The sequence below is a fragment of the Coregonus lavaretus genome (genome assembly GCF_964263955.1).
Source record: "Coregonus lavaretus genome assembly, chromosome: 40".
In the NCBI taxonomy this organism is placed as follows: domain Eukaryota; kingdom Metazoa; phylum Chordata; class Actinopteri; order Salmoniformes; family Salmonidae; genus Coregonus; species Coregonus lavaretus.
Genome location: NC_140027.1, coordinates 10,695,099 through 10,716,242, shown reverse-complemented (window position 1 = coordinate 10,716,242; position 21,144 = coordinate 10,695,099). Strand labels below are relative to the sequence as shown.

At 40.9% G+C, this 21,144-nt stretch overlaps 1 protein-coding gene across 2 annotated transcripts in view; it reads right to left on the bottom strand.

Moving 5' to 3' along the window:
* The window catches only part of LOC311113316 (kinesin light chain 1-like), a 41,881-nt gene extending 21,404 nt beyond the window's left edge, over window positions 1-20,477 (bottom strand). Inside the window, exons 1-4 of one of the 2 annotated variants that reach the window (XM_084156537.1) lie at window positions 20,159-20,477; window positions 12,581-12,864; window positions 1,237-1,467; window positions 105-183 (exon numbers count right to left, since the gene is read on the bottom strand). In XM_084156537.1, the coding sequence (XP_084012663.1) occupies window positions 105-183; window positions 1,237-1,467; window positions 12,581-12,829 (559 nt within the window). In that variant the 5' untranslated portion in view covers window positions 12,830-12,864; window positions 20,159-20,477. The remainder of the gene's footprint in view (window positions 1-104; window positions 184-1,236; window positions 1,468-12,580; window positions 12,865-20,158) is intronic. The other variant, XM_084156538.1, reaches the window with a different exon arrangement.
* Window positions 20,478-21,144: the final 667 nt, after the last annotated feature.

The following is a 21,144-nucleotide window of genomic DNA, read 5'->3' as shown; positions in this document are numbered from 1 at the left end:
GTTATGCACCAAAGCAATGAACATTCAATTAAAGGAAAGAATCTATACTAAGCCGATACTGTATGACGACATAGGATATGGTTGTAGGTAGACAGACCACTTACTTCCTTGACTGTTTTCCTCCTCATCATTGGGGAAGAGGTCATCCAGTGTATCTTTAGGAGGCTCTCCATCTTTCTCCTCCTGGAGAAAAACGTTCAAAAAACAATCCGTCGCTTATTGGCACTTTCATCTTGGAAATTATACTTTTTTTAAGTATAAGTGTCTTTGGTTTAAGGAGAGGAATTCTAATTCTATACTCAGTGCCAGTTACATTTGCCAAGATCCACCCCACAGTTTACAAACAGCCGGGGCAGCGCTTTTGACTAGAAATTAAAGTAAATTTTGTGCCTTTAAATCCCAGATGGCCACAAGAAATTTCCATCGAATTGAGAGTAAAATGTTTGAAAGACAGCATATGAACATCCATTTCCCAGGTCTCTCATGGAGACTCACCAGTTCCCTTCAGGCAGAACTAGAAATACCTCACCTACCACATTCATACCCCCTGTCCTTGCATTCTCAAACACGTACTACAATTAGAAATATATTCAACAGCCGACATCATTTGAACAGTGCTAAATTCCAGTCTGGACTACATTTGGTAAATATTAACAGGCTCTCTTCAAAGTGTATAAATGTTAATGACTAAATGAATTGCCTTACCAGCAGCCAAGGGACAGATGACTTCCGCCCACCATAAACTTTAACCAGTTCATAATGGTTGGGGCGAATAAGGTATTATAAAAAGAGAGTGAGTGAGACCAATTCATTTACCTTGGCAGCCTACATTGCTCATGGAAAGGGAGAAAGAGAGAGGGAAGAACAAAGAAGAGTACGAGAGGAGCAAAATGGCTCTTTTATGACAAAATACGGAGCTTGTCTGTCTAGTTAACTAATAGGCTGCTACGCTTTACAAAAGACAACTCATTTCATCTCGTAGGGAGAATTCCACAGCCATCAATTCGCTCAAAAAAATTATCTTGCACATAAAGAGATTCAAATCCTGGTTGAGAATGTAGACTACAGGCAGGAGAGAAGAGGTCAAGTATTATCGATAGGTCACAGTTGCAAACCCCAGCAGCGGCTTCATCAGCTGAGGCTTATGCCATGCCTGATTACTTGCTTTTGTGCTTGCGCGCAAGCAATCGTGTTGTCCATTCAAGTATGGGTGTATGGGAGTGCATAACAACTCACAATAGGGGACACGTCCTCGTCAAACTTCTTGAGCTGGTTCATGAACTCCAGGTGCTTCTTCTCTTCTTCCAGCTGGGCCACGTTCTGCTCGCTCTTCTGCAGCTTCTGCTGGGTGCCCGCCAGCTCGTCCCTCAGCCACTGGTTCTCCTGGCACAGCCGACGTACCTGGGCACGCAGCTTCTGCTTCTCCGACTCCACAGCGTTCAGGTGGGCAGACAGGGCCATCATCACCTGATAGAGAAAGGTGCATACATGCATACATACATACATACAGAGGGATCAATTAATGATGTATCATTGTACAGTGGTTCCTCAATTAAAATGTTTTGAGCTTATGTGGTAGATTGTGGTAAATTGCGTCATTCTGTCATTGCACCACACTATCACAAGGGGGAGTTAGAATGCTGATCTATCGGTAGTCTAAACTGTGGCACAAATTGTCTATCTTTTCGTAAATTAATGGAGGTGTGAATGTTACAGTCCGAGAGTCTCTTCTCTGGCACTAGAGTTATGCATCAGGCAAAAATAATTATAGCTGGCGACTAGTCCTGGAGTTGAGAAAGAACTTTGGTAAATACAATGGCTCAATTACACTTGACATGTGGACTGACGATTTTTGAAAAATGGGCACGGTGGGCTTTTGGTTTCTCTCCCTCTAAAAACAGAAATCAATCAATCATTCTAAATAACAAACTGGCTTTCTTTACCACAGTGGGAAAGAGTGATATCCCCTCTATTTAAAGAACGTTTCTGAAACACGGAGTCCTTCTTTGCTGATGTGAAGAAGAAACTGAATGAAAGCGAGTCCCTTGAGGATAGGGAGGGGAAAAAGGTTGCCCATATTGTCAAGACCTGAGCTACTTTATTTATTTATTTTATTTATGAAATGTACTAGTTTATTTAGGCAATTTAAGATATTTGTTTAGGCTTGGCCTATTTAGTAGGCTATTTCACAGTATAAAGCTATATTTGTCAGCATAAAGCTGACTGACTCACTCAATCGTGGCTTTGGATCAAAATAAATAAGTACCAACATTCTTTCTGATAGTCTTTAATAAATACAGTGGGGAAGAAAAGTATTTAGTCAGCCACCAATTGTGCAAGTTCTCCCACTTAAAAAGATGAGAGAGGCCTGTAATTTTCATCATAGGTATTTGGTCACCTACAAACAAGCAAGATTTATGGCTCACAGACCTGTAACTTCTTCTTTAAGAGGCTCCTCTGTCCTCCACTCGTTACCTGTATTAATGGTACCTGTTTGAACTTTTTATCAGTATAAAAGACACCTGTCCACAATCTCAAACAGTCACACTCCAAACTCCACTATGGCCAAGACCAAAGAGCTGTCAAAGGACACCAGAAACAAAATTGTAGACCTGCACCAGCCTGGGAAGACTGAATCTGCAATAGGTAAGCAGCTTGGTTTGAAGAAATCAACTGTGGGAGCAATTATTAGGAAATGGAAGACATACAAGACCACTGATAATCTCCCTCGATCTGGGGCTCCACGCAAGATCTCACCCCGTGGGGTCAAAATGATCACAAGAACGGTGAGCAAAAATCCCAGAACCACACGGGGGGACCTAGTGAATGACCTGCAGAGAGCTGGGACCAAAGTAACAAAGCCTACCATCAGTAACACACTACGCCGCCAGGGACTCAAATCCTGCAGTGCAAGACGTGTCCCCCTGCTTAAACCAGTACATGTCCAGGCCCGTCTGAAGTTTGCTAGAGTGCATTTGGATGATCCAGAAGAGGATTGGGAGAATGTCATATGGTCAGATGAAACCAAAATAGAACTTTTTGGTCAAAACTCAACTCGTCGTGTTTGGAGGACAAAGAATGCTGAGTTGCATCCAAAGAACACCATACCTACTGTGAAGCATGGGGGTGGAAACATCATGCTTTGGGGCTGTTTTTCTGTAAAGGGACCAGGACGACTGATCCGTGTAAAGGAAAGAATGAATGGGGCCATGTATCGTGAGATTTTGAGTGAAAACCTCCTTCCATCAGCAAGGGCATTGAAGATGAAACGTGGCTGGGTCTTTTAGCATGACAATGATCCCAAACACACCGCCCGGGCAACGAAGGAGTGGCTTCGTAAGAAGCATTTCAAGGTCCTGGAGTGGCCTAGCCAGTCTCCAGATCTCAACCCCATAGAAAATCTTTGGAGGGAGTTGAAAGTCTGTTGCCCAGCGACAGCCCCAAAACATCACTGCTCTAGAGGAGATCTGCATGGAGGAATGGGCCAAAATACCAGCAACAGTGTGTGAAAACCTTGTGAAGACTTACAGAAAACGTTTGACCTGTGTCATTGCCAACAAAGGGTATATAACAAAGTATTGAGAAACTTTTGTTATTGACCAAATACTTATTTTCCACCATAATTTGCAAAGAAATTCATTAAAAATCCTACAATGTGATTTTCTGGATTTTTTTTCCTCATTTTGTCTGTCATAGTTGACGTGTACCTATGATGAAAATTACAGGCCTCTCATCTTTTTAAGTGGGAGAACTTGCACAATTGGTGGCTGACTAAATACTTTTTTTCCCCACTGTAAATGTTTTGACCAAGTTAATCTGCTCATGTTGTGTGTGTGTTCAATTATTTGTGACATTGTGGTTACAATGAAGAATGTAAATGAAATAAATCCTATTCATAATGAATAATCAGATGCGTTTTGCAAGCTTGTCCTTTTTCCTTATTAATTGTTTTTGTACGATTTTATTTTATATTTTTAGACAAAACAAAACATACACATAAAACAACAACTGCATCACACCTGCCTAGACCCACCTGCTCACACCTCCATCACTCTCCGCCACATGGCCTCAAACTGCACCATTTTGTTTCTCTCCATTGCCCACATGCACTTTCAACATTTGGATAATAAAGCATTTAAAGGCTGACATTGGTTGAAGTATACGTTTTTTCAAGATGATTTACGAGAAAGGTATCGTCCAACCCCATTGGGTATCTCACTGCACCCTTATATGCCATGTCTTGAAATATGCAGACAGACGGATTAAAAAGTTCATTTCCATTGTAATACTTGACAGCCAAATTTCTAACTCCACCCATAACTTTTGGACTTTATAACATTCCCAGACGGCATGGATTATTAAAACCTAATGAAAAATGAACCTGCTAATCTAATTGAATTTACTGTAGGCCTAAGATTTACGGGAAGATTATATTGAAGATAGAAGCAGCCTCAATGTGTTCCGAGAGCCGATCCGTTACCCAACAAAATAATATCAATTTATTTAGCCTAATTGTTTCCTTCATTCATTAAATATGTCTGCATGTCTATTCAACATAAAAAGAAACCATGCCATTAATTAAGAACATATACACTACCGTTCAAAAGTTTGGGGTAACTTAGAAGTGTCCTTGTTTTCTAAAGAAAAGCAATTTTTTTGTTCATTAAAATAACATCAAAATGATCTGAAATACAGTGTAGACATTGTTAAATGTTGTAAATGGCTATTGTAGCTGGAAACGGCTGATATTTAATGGAATATCTACATAGGCATATAGAGGCCAATTATTAGCAACCATCAGTCCTGTGTTCCAATGGCACATTGTGTTTGCTAATCCAAGTTGATCATTTTAAAAAGGCTAATTGATCATTAGAAAACCAATTTGCAATTATGTTAGCACAGCTGAAAACTGTTGTGCTGATTAAAGAAGCAATAAAACTGGCCTTCTTGAGACTACACGCTCAAAATAGCCAGAAACAAATAACTTTCTCCTGAAACTCGTCAGTCTATTCTTGTTCTGAGAAATTAAGGCTATTCCATGCGAGAAATTGCCAAGAATCTGAAGATCTCGTACAATGCTGTGTACTACTACCTTCACAGAACAGCGCAAACCAGCTCTAACCAGAATAGAAAGGAGTGGGAGGCACAACTGAGCAAGAGGAGAAATACATTAGTGTCTAGTTTGAGAAACAGACGCCTCACAGGTCCTCAACTGGCAGCTTCATTAAATAGCACCTGCAAAACACCAGTCTCAACTTCAACAGTGAAGAGGCAACTCCGGGATGCTGACCTTCTAGGCAGAGTTGCAAAGAAAAAGCCATATCTCAGACTGGCCAATATAAATACAAGATTAAGATGGGCAAAAGAACACTGGACTTTTTCTTTGCAACTCTGCCTAGAAGGTCAGCATCCCGGAGTCCATTTCCATTCCATTTACGTCATTTAGCAGACGCTCTTATCCAGAGCGACTTACAGTTAGTGCATACATTATTCTTTTTTATTTTCATACTGGCCCCCCGTGGGGAGTCGCCTCTTTACTGTTGAGACGGGTGTTTTCGGGTACTATTTAATGAAGCTGCCAGTTGAGGACCTGTGAGGCATCTGTTTCTCAAACTAGACACTAATATAATTTGTCCTCTTGCTCAGTTGTGCACCGGGGCCTCCCACTCCTCTTTCTATTCTGGTTAGAGCCAGTTTGCACTGTTCTGTGAAGGGAGTAGTACACAGCGTTGTACGAGATCTTCAGTTTCTTGGCAATTTCTCAAATGGAATAGCCTTCATTTCTAAGAACAAGAATAGACTGACGAGTTTCAGAAGAAAGTTCATTGTTTCTGGCCATTTTGAGACTGTAAATCAAACCCACAATTGCTAATGCTCAAGATACTCAACTAGTCTCAAGAAGGCCAGTTTTACTGCTTCTTTAAATCAGCACAACAGTTTTCAGCTGTGCTAACATAATTGCAAATGGGTTTTCTAATGATCAATTAGACTTTTAAAATGATCAACTTGGATTAGCAAACACAATATGCCATTGGAACACAGGACTGATGGTTGCTGATAATGGGCCTCTGTACTCCTATGTAGATATTCCATTAAAAATCAGCAGTTTCCAGCCACAATAGCCATTTACAACATTAACAATGTTTACACTGCATATCTGATCAATTTTATGTTATTTTAATGGACAAAAAAAATGCTTTTCTATCGAAAACAAGGACATTTCTATGTGACCCCAAACTTTTGAACGGTAGTGTATATATTTTTTTGACAACTCAAATTGCTTTAAAGAGCCTTCTAATATTTGACAACAAATAAATAGACTAAAACAATAACTTCAAAAACAGTACATTCATCACTGGATTTCTTCAAATTGCTGTGCAGGAAAAGGATGTCATCCACCGTGCCTGGTTGCAGGCTCGCAGCTGGCTTCTCTCTGAATCCACAAATCCATCTGTAGGTGCTGCTTTATCCTTTGGAACCACACACTTACCAGGTGGACAGTAGGCCTCTTGAAGCAATAGAGGAAATCAACAAGATCCACAAGTATTCTTTCACAATAGCTGGCCATACAATGCTATGAAAAAGTATTTGCCCCCTTTCTAATTTTCTCTACTTTTGCATATTTGTGATACTGAATGTTATCAGATCTTCAACCAAAACCTAATATTAGATAAAGGGAACATAAGTGAACAAATAACACAACAATTACATATTTATTTCATAAACAAAGTTATGCAACACCCAATTCCCCTGTGTGAAAAAGTAATTGCCCCCTTACACGCAATTACTGGTTGTGCCACCTTTAGCTGCAATGACTCCAACCAAATGCTTCCTGTAGTTGTTAATCAGTCTCTCACGTCGCTGTGGAGGAATTTTGGCCCACTCTTCCATGCAGAACTGCTTTAACTCAGTGACGTCTGGGTTTTCAAGCATGAACTGCTCGTTTCAAGTCCTGCCACAACATCTCAATTGGGATTAGGTCTGGACTTTGACTAGGCCATTCCAAAACTTCCAATTTGTTGCTTTTTAGCAATTTTCATGTAGACTTGATTGTGTGTTTTGGATCATTGTCTTGCTGCATGACCCAGCTGCGCTTCAGCTCACAGATGGATGGTCTGACAATCTCCTGTAGAATTCTCTGATACAGAGCAGAATTTATGGTTCCTTCTATTAAGTCGTCCAGGTGCTGAGGCAGCAAAGCATCCCCAAACCATCACATCACCACCACACTTGACCTTTGGTATGAAGTTCTTACTGTGGAATGCAGAGTTTGGTTTTCACCAGGCATTACTGGAAACATGTCGTGGGGAATTGGGTGTTGCATAACTTTGTTTCTGAAATAAATATGTAATTGTGTTATTTGTTCACTTACAGTGGGGGAAAAAAGTATTGTCAGCCACCAATTGTGCAAGTTCTCCCACTTAAAAAGATGAGAGAGGCCTGTAATTTTCATCATAGGTACACATCAACTATGACAGAAAAAATGAGGGGAAAAAAATCCAGAAAATCACATTGTAGGATTTTTTAAAAATGTATTTGCAAATTATGGTGGAAAATAAGTATTTGGTCAATAACAAAAGTTTCTCAATACTTTGTTATATACCCTTTGTTGGCAATGACACAGGTCAAACGTTTTCTGTAAGTCTTCACAAGGTTTTCACACACTGTTGCTGGTATTTTGGCCCATTCCTCCATGCAGATCTCCTCTAGAGCAGTGATGTTTTGGGGCTGTCGCTGGGCAACACGGACTTTCAACTCCCTCCAAAGATTTTCTATGGGGTTGAGATCTGGAGACTGGCTAGGCCACTCCAGGACCTTGAAATGCTTCTTACGAAGCCACTCCTTCGTTGCCCGGGCGGTGTGTTTGGGATCATTGTCATGCTGAAAGACCCAGCCACGTTTCATCTTCAATGCCCTTGCTGATGGAAGGAGGTTTTCACTCAAAATCTTACGATACATGGCCCCATTCATTCTTTCCTTTACACGGATCAGTCGTCCTGGTCCCTTTGCAGAACAACAGCCCCAAAGCATGATGTTTCCACCCCCATGCTTCACAGTAGGTATGGTGTTCTTTGGATGCAACTCAGCATTCTTTGTCCTCCAAACACGACAAGTTGAGTTTTTACCAAAAAGTTATATTTTGGTTTCATCTGACCATATGACATTATCCCAATCCTCTTCTGGATCATCCAAATGCACTCTAGCAAACTTCAGACGGGCCTGGACATGTACTGGCTTAAGCAGGGGGACACGTCTGGCACTGCAGGATTTGAGTCCCTGGCGGCGTAGTGTGTTACTGACGGTAGGCTTTGTTAATTTGGTCCCAGCTCTCTGCAGGTCATTCACTAGGTCCCCCCGTGTGGTTCTGGGATTTTTGTGATCATTTTGACCCCACGGGGTGAGATCTTGCTTGGAGCCCCAGATCGAGGGAGATTATCAGTGGTCTTGTATGTCTTCCATTTCCTAATAATTGCTCCCACAGTTGATTTCTTCAAACCAAGCTGCTTACCTATTGCAGATTCAGTCTTCCCAGCCTGGTGCAGGTCTACAATTTTGTTTCTGGTGTCCTTTGACAGCTCTTTGGTCTTGGCCATAGTGGAGTTTGGAGTGTGACTGTTTGAGGTTGTGGACAGGTGTCTTTTATACTGATAACAAGTTCAAACAGGTGCCATTAATACAGGTAACGAGTGGAGGACAGAGGAGCCTCTTAAAGAAGAAGTTACAGGTGTGAGAGCCAGAAATCTTGCTTGTTTTTAGGTGACCAAATACTTATTTCCCACCATAATTTGCAAATAAATGCATTAAAAATCCTACTATGTGATTTTCTGGAAAATACATTCTCAATTTGTCTGTCATAGTTGACGTGTACCTATGATGAAAATTACAGGCCTCTCTCATCTTTTTAAGTGGGAGAACTTGCACAATTGGTGGCTGACTAAATACTTTTTTCCCCCCACTGTATGTTCCCTTTATCTAATATTAGGTTTTGGTTGAAGATCTGATAACATTCAGTATCACAAATATGCAAAAGTAGAGAAAATTAGAAAGGGGGCAAATACTTTTTCATAGCACTGTATGTTATCTACAGTTTTGAGCTGCACTGTCCCATTCTGTGGTAGATAACATCCACTCTTCGTTTATGTAATGGGCTGTAAGGCACAAGTATCCTATTTTTCGAAAATGTCAAGTGTAATTGAGCCATTGTATTTACCCAAGTTCTCTCTCAACTCCGGGACCACCTGCCAGCTGATTTTTTTTGCCGGATGCAGGACTCGAGGGCGATAGGAGAGAGACCGACTGAAACATTCACACCCCAATTAATTTGCAAAAGGATAGTCTAATAGCTTGGCGTGTGAAAAATCCCCCAATTTGTGCCACAGTTTAGAATACCGATAGATGCTGCGGTCCTATTGTAAAGTGTAGCCTAATGGCCAAAAAATTGCAAACTTGCAATGTATTCGATGCTTAAGTACTCTAAAGTTTTACATTTCTAACTCAATATCACAGACCAGATTTTCCCTAACGAAAATTGCATCAACCCCTACAAATGTATTAATAATCCACATCATAATTCAAACGAAATTAGCTGTAGCGAGAGGAGAGACTGCATGTTAAAGACAAATCCGAAAGAATGTGTCTTTAACCCTGCATTAATAATATAACTTATTTTGAACAAAAGCCAGGAATGAGTGAGTCACTCAGCCCTATGCTGTTCCTGCTTCTGTTGCCTATTTGAGTGTTTGTTTAATATCCTACTGATTCTGTGATCACCAAGCTTCATGCAACTGCCAAAATGTCGGATAAAGCAATTTCACAAATCCGGCTCTTTTAAACTTTGCTATGCTGTATTAAAAGGCTTTCCAATTTTTTTTCCCATTAGAACAGACTCTCTGGTATGACTTATACTTTATTTAGTATCGTTTGCACTGTCCCAAACTGGCAGATAAATGATATTGTAATCTAACAGCACCTGTTTGTCATGCAACTCTATCTCCTGCACTCTTGACAATGATTTTACACGAGGCCTAATTCACACGATGCCTAAAATACTTATATCCAATAGGCTAATAAATAATCACATTTTTCCTTTCGATTATTTGATTAACCTATATCACGATATTTCAAGTTATCCCTTTGGAGCACATGCAAAAGCAATTTGGAGTTGTTGAACGGGATTGACAAAATGTATTACAATGTAATTTCATGAACTGAATGATGAGAATGAAGAAGAGTGATTGAATTTAAAACAATATTGTAATAATTGCTCTTCCTTTGTCCTGCGCGCACACTAAAAAATACACTTTGTTTGTTTCTACTTTGTCAGAAGAAGCTGTAACTGGACTGTAGCTTCTTACTTACTAAAACTGTTGTTACACTGTAAGGTTTCTATTCTAAGAGAAAATAAAATGTTATGTTATATTCCATTATATTCTTAAAATATATGAGTTGACTGAATGTACGCAAGTGATGTCTGCTAAATTAACAAGTTGATGGCAAAGCCATAAAGCCTCAGCTACTAAGCACAGATAAATAAAACTCAAAAAAAGGTTTAACATATTTTCCAGACCTGAGCTATTTAATGTATGTGTTTTATTTATTACATTTACTTGTGGAATGTTACCGAATAGAAAACAACAATAGAAAGAAGCATCTGGGTTAGAATGGAGTGAAAGTGCACAGTACTGTAAGTACACAACAAGGCTGTGGGCCAGGTGTAAATGGTTTATCAGTCTTTCCAATAAATTGAAATACAAAAGAAGCCATCCTCCCTTGATGGGCTATCAGCAGGACAATAGACTCTTGCCGAGCTTAGGGACTTTACATTTATTAATGGCTGTTTGCGAGGCATGTCACTTTACCCATCTCTTTGCATAGCCCAACACATGCAGTGTTTTCTAACCACATCTGGATGGATCCATAACGAATTACTATGGGAATAAATATCACTGAATGACAGAAATATAGGAATAAAGTAGGCTAATGCAATTGAAGGCATCAAATTGTTGCTTACTGAAACACCCAAAGTCATCCAATTGTTATAATAGGATTTGAAGCAATAGCCCCCATGTGGTCAACTATTTCAGCACCATTTCGCGCTGCTTTGAGACAAGCATGGGGACTGGTCTTGATAAATCAATCAGATTTTTCACTGAATCTCCATTTGGGTATTGGTTATCCTACAATTAGGGTGTGGAAATGTTAGGATCATTTTGCTCTTCACTTGCAGTCGCTTAGTAGCCTAGGCCTACTCCCGACCGGTCACGTTGTACAGCGCCATATTTACCTCACGGAAACCCTGAGGCCTACATAGGCTACTGTAAAATACATTTTAGTTTTTCTTGGAATAGAAACACCATAATATTAATCAATTTAACGAAGCTACATTTCTAACAGTATAAACAGCACAACAAACACAATAATAATTTACAAACAAATGATAATCAATCCAATATAGTCTGTTCTAACAAAAAAAGGTTTTAAAGTCTCTAGTACAGCCAATATTAAAAACAGTCAAATGCATTCGTAAATTCAATCGCTTTAGCCGACATGTTGCGGTTTATTCATTGTTTAATTATTCAAGGCTCCCTTTGTTATTTCATTTTAGAACTAAAATGCTTGACTGTATTTAAAGACATTGATGACTTGTATGCTGTGTGATGACATGTACAAATGAATGAATGATTGATTGATTGATATACTGTATATTGAAGTAGTAAGTATGTGATTCAGCCATGCCTCAGGACTACCTGGCCTGACGACTCCTGGCTGTCCCCATTCCCAGTCCACCTGGTCATGCTGTTGATCCAGTTTCTGCTGTTCTGCCTGTGGCTATGGAACCCTGACCTGTTCACCGGGTGTGCTACCTTGTCCCGGACCTCCGCTCTCCCTCGCTTGCTCTCCCTTTCTACCGCACCTGCTGTCTCGACATCTCAATGCTCGGCTATGAAAAGCCAACTGACCCTTACTCCTGATGTGCTGACCTGTTGCCCCTCTACAACCACTGTGATTATTATTTGACCCTGCTGGTCATCTATGAACGTTTGAACATCTCGAAGAACGATCTGACCTTAATGGCCATGTACTCTTATAATCTCCACCCGGCACAGCCAGAAGATGACTGGCCACCCCTCAGAGCCTGGTTCCTCTCTAGATTTCTTCTTAGGTTCCTGCCTTTATAGGAAGTTTTTCGTATCCACCGTGCTTCTACATCTGCATTACTTGTCCTTTGGGATTTTAGGCTGGGTTTCTGTATAAGCACTTTGTGACATCTGCTGATGTAAAAAGTGGTTTATAACTACATTTGATTGATTGATTCAGAATGAAAAACGTGTGGCAGCGGTGGATTCCTGTGGCCAGAGAAAGGCAGGCTATATAAGCCATAGAAAGATTAGTTAACTTCCAAACATGAAACTCTGACGCATGCAACATTAACACCCTTTAATGTTAACTCATGGGGATCCCACAAGAATGGATTGTGAAACCGTGCTATAATCACCCCAAGTCTCTCCCGTATGGCTTACTCTCTCCATATCGCCCAGGGACCCTCAACCCCTGACCCATCCCCGGGTGCAAGTCTTACCTGCGCCTCGCCCAGCCCCAGCTCGATCATCTCTACCGACTTGCGCAGCAGGCTGGACTTCTCGTGCACCAGGTTGGCCTCCTCGTCCTTCTTCAGGCAGCGGATGGTCTCCAGCAGGCTGTGCAAGATGGAGTTGTGCTCGCTCTTCAGCGCCTCCAGGCCCTGGATCACCAGCTTGGTGTTGGAGATGATCTCCTCCTGGGACAGCTTCTCCAGTCGGTCCTCCCTGGGGTACACCATGATTGACATTGCCTGGTGGACCTAGGACCTAATACACTTAGAGGCTGGTGGAAGGAGGGAAGTGGAAGAAAAGGAAGGTTAGGTCACGCTTAGGGCAGTGGTTCCTTCTAATGCCATGACCTCACTTTTGGGGATTTTCTTGGACCTATCAGAACAAAACAATAGCCTACTTCTTTTCACAAGCTGGTTTTTAGTGACACAGGAGGGACTAACCACTACTACCCTCCATTTGTGAAACTGCTTTAGGGTCAAGTGGTGGAATTCACACCTAAATTGTCTGGTCTCGTTACGAGCTACACATAAAGCTTGTCAACGGGAAGTTTAATAATGCTGCAAGACAATAAGAGTGATGCTCCTGTTAATAATTTACAAAACATAAAATGACAAATCTTCTATAGGCTATAGAACAGTCAAAGTAGTAGCTATGCGTTGTTCTACGAGATTCCAACATCTTGAGACTTCCACTGTCTTTTTCAGCAGAAAAAAAGCACAGCTCAAGCAAACTTTCATTGAGGTTGCTCCGTTTACAATCCACGCTACATGTTTTGAATTAAACTGGATAGAGATGTACGAGAAAATGGAAGCCTTGGGATACAAAACGAAAGGGTAGGAGTCCAATCTAGCCCACAATCTCTACACTCCCTGGAATCGACAAAGCCAGAGGAATTAAACACTTGGCTCTCTCTGCCTTCACAAGATGGTCACGTGATTATGCTTGGTGTGGGCATAGCCAACAGAAAATTAGGCTAACCCCCGAGCATTTAGCCCTGAGTTCACCATCAAAGCGCTTGTAGATAATTATGAGTAGGCTGTTGTAGCCGGCTTAATGTGCATTTCCATTGTGGAAAAATTCTGCTTTCGTCACTCATATTGGTTTTCTTATTATAAAACATAAAAACAGGCAGATAACTAACTCTGGGGTGATTTTTGCATTTAAATTGAAATATCCCAGTACAATTAAAAGGTCTGTTTAGATCCATGGTAACAGACTGACAGAAAGAGCACCAAGAGCCAATCATAAAATGAGAACTAGTCCTGCACTGTGCCTACGTATCGTTTCACCTGGATGCACACTGTGCGAATGCAAACAAGCACGCACACAAACAGTCTAACAGAGTAGTACAGTAGGCTACTAGCTTGCATGACATTCCTTTCATATTAAAAACAAACATGGCATTTCAGAAAGCCTTCTAAAAATAGGTTGACTATCCAGCGAAAGCCTATAGATTCAGAAGAACACAGAATTGCTTTAAAGAATGGAATTCATTGATGCTCACATAACTCTTCTTGCTTAGATAGACTGAAGGCCTTTAGACGATAATGGACGCATCCTGACTTGAGATCCACGCATATAACTTCAAATTTCGCAGAAACCTCCTTTTGAAATCAACGCAAGTCCAATTTACACACAAATATTTAAAGTTAGGATAGGGCCCTTAGATCTCCATTCTATAAAACCCAGTAAGCTTCCGAGAAAAGTCAAAAGCAATGTTCTTCCGGTGTATTCCAGCACAAAACAAATGTTGTTTTGAACATCCTAGACAACCAGTTACGGAGATTGAATGAAAAGCCCTGCTGAGTCGTTAAAAGGGGAGAGGGAGGTTGTCTCCTTGATGTGACACCCCAAGGCTAAAGATACTTTTATAAACCGGCTTTTATAAACAGCTGGTCTGATATGTCTCTTCAAGCTGACATTTTCCAACCAATCTGACAATGGTGAGTCATGGCAATGAATCATTGATGCTGGTCCAAATGCCACGCAACCCCTTTCAGAGGCAGAAGGAGCGAAAGAGAGCGTGAGAGCGAGAGCCAGAGAGAGGGAGACAGAGAGAGACAGAGACAGAGAGAGAGAGACTAGCACAAGTAGAGATCTGCTGAGATAATTGTCTCTCTTCAGTCTCTTGGCTTTACTTGCAGCTTTGCCAGCAAAATGAATGTCTTGTTATGTCTGGCATTACAAATAGATGGGCTACACAAATGTCTGCTGAAGAGGGAATGGAAATTCCAACCCGTCTGGTTTGAGAGCAGTAAATCAGACATAGTGGTATCAATAGGATGTGCAGTCCATTCGTAAAGTATTCAGACTGCTTCTCTTTTTCTACATGTTGTTACATTACAGCCTTATTCTAAAATTGATTAAATAAAAAACGTTCCTCGTCAATCTACACACAATACCCCATAATGATAAAGTGAAAACAGGTTATTAATTTGTGCAAATGTATTAATTTTTGCTATGAGACTTGAAATTGAGCTCAGGTGCATCCTGTTTACATTGATCATCCTTGAGATGTTTCTACAACTGGATTGGAGTCCACCTGTGGTAAAATGAATTGATTGGACATTATTTAGAAAGGCACACCTGTCTATATAAAGTCCCACAGTTGACAGTGCATGTCAGAGCAAAAACCAAGCCATGAGGTCGAAGGAATTGTCCGTAGAACTCCGAGACAGGATTGTGTTGAGGCACAGATCTCGGGAAAGGTTAAAAAATCATAATTCTGCAGCATTGTAGGTCCCCAAGAACACAGTGGCCTCCATAATTATTAAATGAAATAAGTTTGGAACCACCAAGCCTCTTCCTAGAGCTGGCCGCCCGGCCAAACTGAGCAATCGGGGGAGAAGGGCCTTGGTCAGGGAGGTGACCAAAAACCTGATGGTCACTCTGACAGAGCTCCAGAGTTCTTCTGTGGAGATGGGAGAACCTTCCAGAAGGACAACCACCTCTGCAGCACTCCACCAATCAGGACTTTATGGTACAGTGGCCAGACAGAAGCCAATCCTCAGTAAAAAGCATGACAGCCCGCCAAAAGGCACCTAAAGGACTCAGACCATGAGAAACAAGATTCTCTGGTCTGATGAAACCAAGATTGAACTCTTTGGCCTGAATGCCAAGCGTCACATCTGGAGGAAACCTGGCACCATCCCTACGGTGAAGCATGGTGGTGGCAACATCATGCTGTGGGGATGTTTTTCAGCGGCAGGGACTGGGAGACTAGTCAGAATCGAGGGAAAGATGAACGGAGCAAAGTACAGAGAGATCCTTGATGAAAACCTGCTCCAGAGTGCTCAGGACCTCAGACTTGGGCGAAGGTTCACCTTCCAACAGGACAACGACCCTAAGCACATAGCCAAGACAACGCAGGAGTGGCTTCGGTACAAGTGTCTGAATGTCCTTGAGTGGCCCAGCCAGAGCACGGACTTGAACCAGATCAAACATCTCTGGAGAGACCGGAAAATAGCTGTGCAGCGACGCTCCCCATCCAACCTGACAGAGCTTGAGAGGATCTGCAGAGAAGAATGGGAGAAACTCCCCAAATACAGGTGTGCCAAGCTTGTAGCATCATACCCAAGAAGTCGAGGCCGTAATCGCTGCCAAAGGTGCTTCAACAAAGTACTCAGTAAAGGGTCTGTATACTTATGTAAATGTGATATTTCATTTTTATATATGTGCAAACATTTCTGAAAACCTGTTTTTGCTTTGTCATTATGGGGTATTGTGTGTAGATTTTATCAATTTTAGAATAAGGCTGTAACGTAACAGAATGTGGAAAAAGTCAAGGGGTCTGAATACCTTCCGAATGCACTGTATTTTATGGAAAAACAAGCTTGAGCTTTGCAATGCATTTTTGTTTTGTTTTTTAAAATCTCTGTACAATTCACAAACTAACTACATTAAGACATTAGCAAATAGGCATAAGAACTCCAAATCAATATGGCCCTGAACCTGTATCGATTCAACATGAGACCTAAATTCAATCCTGGGGAATATGATTCCCTATTTGTGCAAGGTTACGCATAGGCTAGTACCTTTTCTTATACATATAGGCTATTGCAGTAAATGGGGGAGGTTTTAGGAGTTTACAGCATTTCTCTCTGATTCATTAATTTCCTCCTTCCTCGAATAGGTCAGACACACGAGAAATCTGATGGACGATAGATACTCAGCACAGTACGAGGCCGTTCCTTCTCTTGCTAGACCTGGTACTGTCGAACCTGCCGTTTCTACTTGTAGAATCGCAATGATCGGCAATGGCCGACTTTGAGTCAATCAGAGAGCATGAACCTCCACGTGGGGGAGCTGACAGGAGTGACAAGAAAAAGGAAAAAAACAGGGCACTTTCCAGTGTAATCTACCCTCTTTTCTAAAACAATAAAGCTGCAAAATATATTTTTTTCTAGAGCAAGTCTTTACAACTAGCTAAGGAATTTTGTGCTTGAAGGATTTTTTAAGTTAGGTTTGATATGCACTAGCTCATTAATTAGCTAGCTAATGTTTGCTTGCCAACTGAGCAAGGCTGTCACACACTTCATATGAAACGAATGGGGTGGTAAGTGCTGCACAATGCACACAACACAAAATGATTTACCAAGCGAGCTATCTAGCAAGATGAGGAAATAATTAAATTCACTATCCATTATCCCATACTGCCAGTGCCAGTTCCCTTGCTAGCTAACGTTAGCTTAAGGGTTAGTGTCGCCATTTGTCAGTAGCACAGCATAGCTAGCTTCTCCACTGAATCTCAGCAGCTTACAGGCAGCTGCTTCATTCAAAAATGAATCCATTGTGATTTATTTATAAATGTTGCTAACTATGCTAGTTATGGCCATCTAGCTAGTATCAAGAAGGGCTTACTACAAATACTAGCTAGCTAACAACATTAGCGCCGCTTGCTAGTTAACATTAGCAATCTTCAGCAGGCACAACCCAAACAAGCTACTGCCACCTTGTGGTGTGGCGTATTTACGGTGGTTAAACTGGGCTATATGAACAACAAAAGGTTAACTGCCGACACTCTAGGCAGAGGTGCTAAGTACCTATCGGCAGTCAGATTTCTCGGTGTGTCTGACCCTTTAGATGACATTCAGAGACAATGGAAAGTATTTCCCCTGAGTGTTGCGAACCATTCAACTGGAGATAAAAGCACAACCTTATTCATGCTTAAATTCCTTGCACTGGTAAAATTGTTATGTGAAACAGGCAATGATAGGAATACATAGGAAATGGAAGGAATAATAGTCAATGGAGATGTTCTCTTCAAAGTGTAGCAGCTATGAATGTTTCAGATTTTGTCTGTTTTGTAGGCCTCTTTTTATGTACATTTTTGACTGACATCAAGGGGGTAAGGGCCCAACGTGATTTCAAAAGTCATAGTCCAAGAGTGTACATTTTACAGCATCACAAGGGTAAATTATAGGCCTATTACTGTTTGTGTCAGCTTGCTTCGAGGTTTCCCCACCATAGCATACATTTATTTGACAGAGCACGTTGAAAGGAAACTTCACTGCAAACTACTATGAAAATAATTACAGAGGAACAAAAGCTTTCATACAGTACTGTATGTCTTCTGGGTGTGTGCATTTGCGCACCTGTCTGGTAAAAAACTGTAACTAGGGGACCAATTTCTTCCTTTTATCTCACTCTCTTTCAGATCCAGTTAATATCTGACTGCTGTTGTTATGAGGTGTCTGCATCCAAAGGTCACTTAATTTCTTCACTGGCCTCGATTTACCTTCTCCACTCTAGTAAATAAAGGCAAAGTGGACTGGACAAGCATCTCTGCTCAAATCGTTTCATGACTGTCATTAGGAAACACCAACTTAAATTCGAGCTACTTTTGAAGCACATGTTGTGCCCTAGAAACTAATATAGAACTCTGTAAATACATTACATTATTATAAAAGCTTGATAAGAATACCTGTCATTGAAATTACAAAATTCATTTGTGGAATATTAGGTTTCTACATTGTGTAAAAGCACTATTTCCCTGTTGAGATGCATTACATAGAAGAAAACGATCTGTGATTCATTCATTGCAATGATCATTGATCTCCTGAAGAAGCTATCCCTTTTCCTTTCTTTCTGTGCTCCCAAATGTTTGGATATACTGGTAAAGTTGCCAGGTTGTTAGCCAATGAGGTAACATTGGTTATTGACGTCGACGAGCAAGTAGTGTAATGTAAAATGCGGTCCAGTCGATACGCTATAAGAAGACCTGGTTGGGCTACAGGCAAGCTGTTTTCGCTGCAGTAATGGTGAAACCGTAACGCACTCGTTTGTTTCTCTAGGGCACTTGGAAACAACGGTACAGCGAAGCCTTATCATTACAGTAATTATTATCTGGGAGATTTTTTTCCATAGTCGCACAGTGCTCCCAAAATAAAACTCCTGGTCGCACGAGACCAATGGGATGCTCGAGGAGGGTCATCACACACTATTGGGTCCCACAGCTAAATCTTTTGTCTCATATGCGACCAAATTAGTCGCACTTTAGAGCCCTGTGGGGGCTGCTCTTACACACACTAAATACAGTAACACATTAACACACACAAAATACAGAAACAATACACACAGACAAGTCTGTCAAGATATAGAACATCAAATCAATGCCCCTTTTAATATTATACTGAACAAAAATATAAAACGCAACATGTAAAGTGTTGGTCCCATGTTCTGAAATAAAAGATCCAACATTTTCCATACGCACAAAAGCTTATTTATCTCAAATTCAGCACAAATTTGTTTACATCCCTGTCAGTGAACATTTCTCCTTTGCCAAGATAATCCATCCACCTGACAGGTGTGGCATATCAAGAAGCTGATTAAACAGCATGATCATTACACAGGTGCACCTTGTGCTGGGGTCAATAAAAGGCCACTAAAATGTGCAGTTTTGTCAACACAGTGCCACAGATGTCTCAAGTTGAGGGAGCGTTCAATTGGCATGCTGACTGCAGGAATGTCCACCAGAGCTTTTGCCAGAGAATGTAATGTTAATTTCTCTACATAAGTCACCTCCAACATTGTTTTAGAGAATTTGGCAGTACGTTCAACAAGCCTCACAACCGCAGACCACATGTAACCACGCCAGCCCAGGACCTCCACATCAGGCTTCTTCACCTGCGGGATTGTTTGAGACCAGCCAGCTGATGAAATTGAGGAGTATTTATGTCTGTAATAAAGCCCTTTTGTGGAGAAAATCTCATTCAGATTGGCTGGGCCTGGTTCCCCAGTGAGTGTGCCTGGCTCCCAAGTGGGTGGGCCTATGCCTTCCCAGGCCCACCCATGGCTGCGCCTCTGCCCAGTCATGTGAAATCCATAGATTAGGGCCTACTCAATTTATTTCAATTTACTGATTTCCTTATATGAACTGTAACTCAGTACAATTGTTGAAATTGTTGCATGTTGCCTTTATATTTTTGTTCAGTTTAAATAAAAGGCTTTTACACGGACTGTTATCAATAGAGCAAGAACAATCACACTGTTCTTTCTTATGCAGTGTTACATTCTGTGAGCCGAGACAAAAACACAGATGCTGCTATATGTATGTGGTTACATACCTAAATTGGTTAATTCCTCGTAGAACAGCCAGGAACTATAGGAGCCTTCTCGATGTACACACACACAGCTGAGACAGCAACAGCAGCAAACCTATCTCAACAGAATTCCCAGATGACCGCGGCAATATGGTTTGGGATAAATGCGTGGAAATTTTCACTAGAACGACGCCATTTCATCGCGCACGACTGACAAACAAACCCTTTGACGGTACATTCTAAGTAAATATCTGGCCGACCGCAATGATAAATGGTGTTTCCAACTGAGCTTATTTTCTTCAATCACTGAGCGAGCTCCTTTTAAATCCAAAATGTCTTCCATGGATATTGATCTCCCAGCATCCACAGCGAAAGTTTTGAATGACGTCGTCATGTATTGCCTGTTTTCGGGCGTGGCTGCAGAGAGGCTGTGTGTCTGTGGCACTGACTGACCGTATGAATAACAAATCCAAATGCATCATTTCCATAGATACATCATTGGTCATATATAGATAAATAAATCCCCCTTTTATTAATTTGAATGTACACTTGCTTTCGACTAGTCTACATAGCAAATACATAAAATGTGATGATTTGATTTATAACATAGTTATAACAAATATATAATTAAATAGGCCTAACCAAACACATCTTTTTTTCATCCAGATGTTCGAATACAGTAAAAAAGTTTTGTGTTTCACAACTTCATGTTAAATGGTTCCTCACCCTGAAAGTAGTCTATGTGAAAAACTATAATCAATGGTTCGGTTGTCTTTGAACATCCACTAAAATCTTTAGCTAACATTAGCCACGACTAGCTAATAATAATCAAAGGAACAAGCAGAGGCCATTTTTTAAAAATCCTTTAAAGGAAATATATTAAACAAGCAGTCCTCAAGAAGGAAAGAGATCAATAGTTTCTAGTAAATCATTGTGTGATGCATTTATTCATATGATATTTTAGAAAATGTAAACAAAAAACAACAAATGATAAAATGGCTATGAACGTT